General features: G+C 43.2%; 1 protein-coding gene across 1 annotated transcript; it reads right to left on the minus strand.

Moving 5' to 3' along the window:
* Positions 1-379: 379 nt before the first annotated feature.
* Positions 380-7,440, minus strand: LOC125487595 (probable G-protein coupled receptor 139). The gene is made up of 2 exons (XM_048619411.1): positions 7,371-7,440; positions 380-1,290 (listed from the first exon to the last, which is right to left on the minus strand). Exons 1-2 carry the CDS (start codon positions 7,438-7,440, stop codon positions 380-382), a joined length of 981 nt encoding a protein of 326 aa, XP_048475368.1.
* Positions 7,441-7,947: the final 507 nt, after the last annotated feature.

Consider the following 7,947-nt stretch of genomic DNA (forward strand, 5'->3'; position numbering starts at 1 on the left):
GACAGTTGTTGGATTGGGGCCTGGTGCAAGCAGTCAGACCACGTAATGAACTGCTGCTATTTGAAATTCTTTACTGGACTGTAATGTCAACCTTTAACTATGTTATAACTATCTTATTTCTTAGATTTTTTTAGACACTGTAAGTAATGCTACTACTTCTCCTTTTAATTCCTCTTTTGTATCCAAGATTTGTACCTAGGTACTTGTACCTAAGATGGCGCCGTCTGCCATTGTAAAAACTTTTCACTGTAGTCCTGTACTTGACAATAAAGGATATTCTATTCTATTCTAAAAGTAATTCAAGCTTTGAAGTGTGCCCGTTTATGTTATTGCCAATAATTCTGGAGGGTCATGTTGATTTACAGTTTCATTCTTCATTTCAAAATTTAAATAATTTAACAAATCGACTCAGTTGATAACTTGCCTCCCTTTTTAACTCGAATCTGAATTTACTCTGGGTTCCTGCATAAATAAATGGATTGGTGCAGGAACTGAAAAACTGAAGCATATACCCGATTTCCTCAATGTTAAATGCTGTTTGACTGAAAACAGAATCTGAGAAATATCGGACATCAGCAATACGGACATAAAGGATCGTTACAAAATATAACATATTTAGCACAATGAAACTTCCTGAGATGGCAAATAGTAAAACAATGGACTTTTGACGCTTCTCCACCTCTGGGTCACTTTGATTTTCTACGATGCTCTGGGTGCGGAGTTTCCTGCGAGTTGTATTCGATGCTAGAATATGTCTTACAGTAAGAGCATTGAACAGTGAAATAAGAATGAAAGGCAAACAAGGGGTTAGTATGGAACGAATCCAATCATATGCAGTCCATGCAGGTGATGTATAGAAAATTGGTTTAGTTCTGCAGAACCAGGGTACATTTTCAACTGTGTACACAGGTTCACATATGAAATACATGAAGATATTTTTCACACAGGCCAGTGGAGGCACTATTCCTATAATTTGCACTGTGGTCTTCTTGGTACAATATTTTATTTTTAGCTTCTGGCAACAAATGGCAATAAATCGATCAAAGGTGAAAGCAACTGTTAACCAAACAGAACTGTCTAGTGCCACATAAATTGTGGCAACAAGTAGACTGCACACAGGTGTTATGGATAAGAAACTAAATGGGAAATAAATACCAAAAGTCCGGTGTAAAATCACTGCAGTGATAATGACCAGGAGATCTGTCACTGCCATGGATATCACATAGTAAATAATACATTCAGAGAGGCCGCAACGTCTTCGGGCCAGAATCACGATGACCACTAAGTTAGCTGTATAGAAAGAGAAATTGAGGGACAGCTAAGATTAATGTGATTGTGGCACAGCACCCAAGCAGAAACTTAACTTGTTCAACTCCTATTGCAATAAATCATTTACAAACAATCTTAGTTAGAATGTATATCTGAATGACATGTTAATGCACTGAAATTTACTGCTTATGGAATGGAAGAAAATGTTAAATAATCATACAAATTACAAGCAATATTGAAAAGCAAATGGCTGTTTAACAAAATAACGAAAACTCACAAATTGAATAAACGAAGACAGATACAGTCCGGCAAATTTTCTAGCAAAATGAAAGAAAAGAAATGTGCTGATAACAAAAATAAAATCATTGATGAACTTTTTTTTTAAAATGCAAGAATAAGTGTTGGAGTTAGAAGGACACAGATTATTTAACAATGAGAATCAGAAGTCAATCAAGTGTATATGAAAGTTTGCACTGAAACTGATCGGTCAACATGTATAAAAACAAAATCACCCAAAGAAGCCAGTATGCAAAATAAGGGTGTTGTAACTTAACATATGAAACATGATGAGATAACAAGGGGTAGAGCTGCATGAAAACAGCAGGCCAAGCAGCATCAGAGGAGCAGGAAAGCTGATGTCTTGGGCCTAGACCCTTCTTCAGAAATGGGGCAGGGAAAGGAGGTTCTGAAATAAATAGGGAGAGAGGGGGAGGTGGAAACAAGTTGGATAAAGGAGAAGATAGGTGGGGAGGAGACAGACAGGTCAAAGACACGGAGATGGACCCACTAAAGGTGATTGTAGGTGGGGAGTTAGGGAGGGGATAGGTCAGTCCAGGGAGGATGGACAGGTCAAGGGGGCGGGATGAAGCTAGCAGATAGGAGATGGGGGAGGGGCTTGAGGTGGGAGGAGGGGATGGGTGGGAGGAAGGACAGGTTAGGGAGGCGGGGACAAGCTGTGCTGGTTTTGGGATGCGGTTGGGGGAGGGGAGATTTTGAAGTTTGTGAAGTCCATATTGATACCATTGGGCTGCACGGTTCCCAAGTGAAACATGAGATGCTGTTCCTGCAACCTTTGGGTGGCATCGTTGTGGCACTGCAGGAGGCCCACGATGGACATGTCGTCTGAGGAATGGGGGGGGGAGTTGAAATGGGAGGTGCAGTTGTTTAGTGCGAACCGAGCATAGGTGTTCTGCAAAGTGGTCCCCAAGGCTCCGCTTGGTTTCCCCGATGTAGAGGAGGCCACAACGGGCACCACGGATACAGTATACCACATTAGCAGATGTGCAGGTGAACATCTGCTTGGTGTGGAAAGTCTTCTTGGGGCCTGGGATGGGGGTGAGGGGGGAGGTGTAGGGGCAGGTGTAGCACTTCCTGCGGTTGCAGGGAAGAGTGCCGGGTGTGGTGGGGCTGGAGAGGAGTGTGGTGCAGACAAGGGAGTCATGGAGAGAGTGGTCCCTCCGGAAAGCAGGTAAGGGTGGGGAGGGAAAAATGTCTTTGGTGGTGGGGTCGGATTGCAGATGGCGGAAGTGTCGGAGAATGATGCGTTGGATCCGGAGGTTGGCGGGGTGGTACATGAGGACGAGGGGGATTCTGTTTTGGTTGTTATTGTGGGGAGGGGGTGTGAGGGATGTGTTGCGTGAAGTGCGGGAGACACTTTCGAAGGCATTCTCGACCACTGAAGGGGGGAAGTTGCGGTCCTTGAAAAACGAGGCCATCTGAGATGTTCGGGAGTGGAATGCCTCATCCTGGGAGCAGATGCATTGGAGGTGAAGGAATTGGGAATACCGGATGGCATTTTTGCAGGAAGGTGGGTGGGAGGAGGTGTATACTAGGTAGCTGTGGGCGTCGGTGGGCTTGAAATGGATATCGATTTCCAGTTCTTGCCATAGATGGAAACAGAGAGGTCCAGGAAGGAGATAGAGGTATCAGAGATGGTCCAGGTGAACTTAAGGTTGGGGTGGAAGGTGTTGGTGAAGTGGATGAACTGCTTGAGCTCCTCCTGGGAGCACGAGGCAGTGCCGATAGTTATCAATGCAACGGAGGAAGAGGTAGGGTTTATGGCCAGTGTAGCTACGGAAGAGGGATTGTTCCACGTAACCTACAAAGGGGCAGGCATAGCTTGGGCCCATGCGGGTACCCACGGCCACCCCCTTTGTCTGTAGGAAGTGGGAGGAATTGAAAGAGAAGTTGTTGAGGGTGAGCACGAGTTCAGCTAAGTGGATGAGGGAGTCAGTGGAGGGAGACTGGTCGGGTCTGTGGGACAGGAAGAAGCGGAGGGCCTTTAGGCCATCTGCATGGGGAATGCAGGTGTATAGGGACTGGACGTCCATGGTAAAGATGAGGTGTTGGGGACCAGGGAATTGGAAGTTTTGGAGGAGGTGGAGGGCATGGGTGGTGTCACGGACATAGGTAGGGAGTTCCTGGACCAAGGGGGAGAAAATGGATTCGAGATAGGTGGAGATAAGTTCGGTGGGGCAGGAGCTGGCGGAGACAATGGGTTGACCAGGGTAGTCAGGTTTGTCGATTTTGGGAAGGAGATAGAAGCGGGTGGTGCAGGTTTGGGGAACGATGAGGTTGGAGGCTGTGGTTTTGAGGTCACCTGAGGTGATGAAGTTGTGGATGTTTTGGTGGTCGGGGGTGGGGTCATGATCAAGGGGGCAGTTGGAGGCAGTGTCAGAGAGTTGCCTCGGTGATGTAGTGGTCAGTCAGATGCTCTTCTTAGCTACCTGATAGTCATTTGGATCCTCCACATTGATTGGAAAAATTGGTCCTGAGAAATGATGAGTAATCAATTACAAGGAAAACACAGGAAAGTGGGCATGAGGAGTGTTGGATCAGCCATTGAATAGCGGAGCAGGCTAAAGGAGCAGAATGGCCTACTCCTGATGCTATTTCCTATAGAGCAAATCAATGCTTAATGTCTGTCACTCAATGCTAATAAATCCATTCACAATAAAATAATTGCTTTAAAGTCAATTAGGAATAAATCAGTGGTTCATTTTTTTCACAAAATAATTCATGGGATTATGGGATTCTTTATGGGAATCAAAAAAAATCCGTGTCAACAATACAACATGACAATTGATACACAGTTACAAAAATGTGACCATTGACTATGAATAGTAACAGTGACAGTAACAAAATAGTTCTCCAATTACACTGTGATAGCAACATGATAATTCTCTCAAAAGATCAATGCCAACAATACAACAAAATTTCAGTTATGCTCTGAAGACCGAGCCAGAATTCACTAACAGTAACATTGCCAATACCACAATGATCTCCATTTGCACTTTAATAAACATGCCATTTATCACATGCAACAACATTTGTGACAGTGCAATAACTTGACTTTAGCATTTGCTCTAATCAAATGACAATACTTTTCAAAGTACCAGAGCAAAGAAAGAAGATGAATGAATTTACATCATGAGATTGGGCCCCGTTGGGCAGCATGATGGCTCAGTGGTTAGCACCGCTGCCCTGCAGCTCCAGGGGCCTGGGTTCAATTTCACCATTGGGCAACTATCTGTGTGGAGTCATAGAGCTGTACAGCCTAGAAACGGACCCTTCGGTCCAACTTGCCTATGCCAGCTAGATATCCTAAATAAATCTAGTTCCCTTTGCCAGCATTTAGCACATGTCCCTCTAAACTCTTCCTATTCATTTTTCCAACCAGGCGTTTTTTAAATGTTGTAATTGTACCAGCCTCCACAACTTCCCCTGGCAGCTCATTTTACACATGCACCACCTTCTGCGTGAAAAAGTTACCCCTTAGGTCCCTTTTAAATCTTTTACTTTTCACCTTAAACCTTTGCTCTCTAGTTTTGGACCATCCCACCCTAGAGAAAAAAAAAACGCTATCCATGCCCTTCATGATTTTATAAATTTCTGTAAGGTCACCCCTCAGCCTCTGACACTCCAGGGAAAATAGACCCAGCCTATTCAGGAACAAAAACAGAAGTTACTGGAAGCTCAGCAGGTCTGGCAGCATCTGTGAAGAAAAGAATTGGAGTTAATGTTTCGGGTCTGGTGACCCTTTCTTAGAACCCAACCTAATCAGCCTCTTCCTATAGCTCAAATCCTCCAATCCTGGCAACATCCTTGTAAATCTTTTCTGAACCCTTTCAAGTTTCACAATATCCTTTCTATAGCAGGGAGACCAGAACTGCATTCAGTATTTCAAAAGTGGCATGGTGGCTCAATGGTCAGCATTGCTGCCTTACAGCACCAGGGACCTGGGTTCAATTCCAGCCTTGGGCGATCATCTGTGTGGAGTTTTCACATTCTCCCTGTATCTGTGGGCTTCATTTGGTGCCCCAATTTTCTCTCACAGTCCAAAGCTGTGCAGGTTAGCCATACAAAATGCAGGGTTATAAGAGGGAGGATGAGTCTAGGTGGGATGCTCTCCAGAGAGTCACTGTAGACTTGTTGGACTGAATGGCTTATTTCCACACTGTAAGGATTCTATAAGTGGCCTAACCAATGTCCTGCCACAACATGATCTCCCAACTCATATATTCAGTACACTGACCAATAAAGGCAAGCATTCCAAAAACGTTCTTCACTATCCTGCCTACATACGACTCCACTTTCAAGGAGCTATGAATCTGCACTCCAAGGTCTATTTGTTCAGCAACACTGCCCAGGACCTTACCATTAAGTGTATAATCCCTGCCCTGATTGGCCTTTCCAAAATGCAGCACCTCACATTTATGTAAATTAAACTCCATCTGCCACTCCTCAGCCTATTCAAGATCCCATTGTAATCTGAGATAACCTTCTTTGCTGTCCACTACACCTCCAATTTTGGTGTCATCTGCAAACTTACTAACTATATCTCCTATGTTCACATCCAAATCACTTATATAAATAACTAAAAGCAGTGTATCCAACACCAATCCTTGTGGCACAGCACTGGTCATAGGCTTCTAGTCTGAAAAGCAACCCTCCCTCGAATCAGTTCTCTGTCGAAATGGTTAGTTCTCCCTGTGTCCCATGTGATCTGACCTTACTAACCAGTCTACCAGAAGGAACCTTCTCAAAAGCCTTACTGAAGTCTATATAGATCACATCCACTGCTCTGTCCTCATCAATCTTCTTCCTGTACTTCTTCAAAAACACTCAATCAAATTAGTAAGACACGATTTGCCATGCACAAAGCCATGTTGACTATCCCTAATGAGTCCTTGGCTTTCCAGATACATGTGAATCCTGTCCATCAGGATTCCCTCCAACAACTTGCCCAGCACTGATGTCAGGCTCACCAGTCTATAGTTCCCTGGCTTTTCCTTACCACCTTTCTTAAATAGTGGCACCATATTAGCCAAACTCCAATCTTCAGGCACCTCACCTACAGCTATTGATGATACAAATATCTCAGCAAGGGGCCCAGCAATCACTTCCCAGCTTCCCACGGAGTTCTACTGGAATTTGCTCATTCTGCCCGTGTCTGCATGTGTTTCCTCTAGGTGCTCTGATTTCCTCCCATAGTCCAAAGATGTGCAGGTTAGGTGGATTGACTATGCTAAATTGCCCACAATGTCCAGGGTTGTGCATTTATGCAGATTAGCCATGGTAAATACAGGGCTCCAGGGATAGGTTGGAGGGCTGGGTCTGGCTGGAATGCTGTTTGGAGAGTTGATGTGGACTCGATGGGCCAAATGACCTTCTTCCACAATGTAGGGATTCTATGTGAATCATAAATAGGAAGAAGTATATAACTTAAGTGATAACTTGATGCCATTAGTAGGATGATTGAAAACCACTATCAGAAGTTGCAATGTGAAGAAGTGATGCAGGAACAAGACAGAAATAAAATTGTCAATTGAACCAATTAATATGATGAACGTTGACTTACTCTACCAACAGTCAGACAGTTAAACTGAAGAGTTAGTTCAGTTGAGCGGGAAGAGATATAAACAATAAAAGGTGAGTAATTTTACAGTTAAAGTAAATACAGTGTATCATGAAATGACAAAAAACCTTACATCTGAGAAAAGTTATCTATATTGAGAAGATAATCACCTGGCAAAATGACAAATCTAACGTCACCAATGTTGCTAAATTCAGACAGCGACTGACTTGGTACAATAAATTACCTGGAACACCCATAGCTCCAAGGATGGGATAATAAATGGCAAAAACCAGACCATTTGGTGATGCATGCATTGCTTTAAGAAGCACTCAGCATAGTTAGCATATAATAACAAATGTCACATTTGTACTTTGCGTCAGGCTCTGAGGAATTAATTACTTGTTTGGGTATTTCACGTTTATTCTAAAAAAAAACTGAAAAGTGCAGCTGCTGCCGGGCTGGTGTTTATGTTTACACTTTTTTTTTCATTCAATCTCACACGGCTCTTAATTGAAATATAGAATTATCGGAATTACAATCCGTCATAAAAATTAAAGCTAATGGTGTAGATTTTCCTGTCGGTGTCAAACATTTTTTAAAAAGTGTTACAGGTCGCATTGATAATTGTCAGTTTGCTTTGTCCGTTGGCTGTAGTGACAATGTCGATCACTGGATTCCGAAACAGCCATAGACAAGCATTTTGAATTCAGTTATCAAAGGCATGACTTGTGATTACTTTAAATGTATTTATATACATAAAAAGAAAACCCAATGTCTCCAACTTACAAAGCTTTTAATAGTATGTGCCCACGCACATAAAC

Source organism: Rhincodon typus, chromosome 42, assembly GCF_021869965.1.
Source record: "Rhincodon typus isolate 14 chromosome 42, sRhiTyp1.1, whole genome shotgun sequence".
Taxonomy (NCBI): domain Eukaryota; kingdom Metazoa; phylum Chordata; class Chondrichthyes; order Orectolobiformes; family Rhincodontidae; genus Rhincodon; species Rhincodon typus.

Coding starts and splice junctions, on each gene's coding strand:
- LOC125487595 (XM_048619411.1), bottom strand. CDS start 7,440: ATGCATGCATCACCAAATGGTCTGGTTTTTGCCATTTATTATCCCATC. Junction 1,291..7,370: donor TGGAGCTATGGGTGTTCCAG/GTAATTTATTGT, acceptor CTTTCTATACAG/CTAACTTAGTGGTCATCGTG.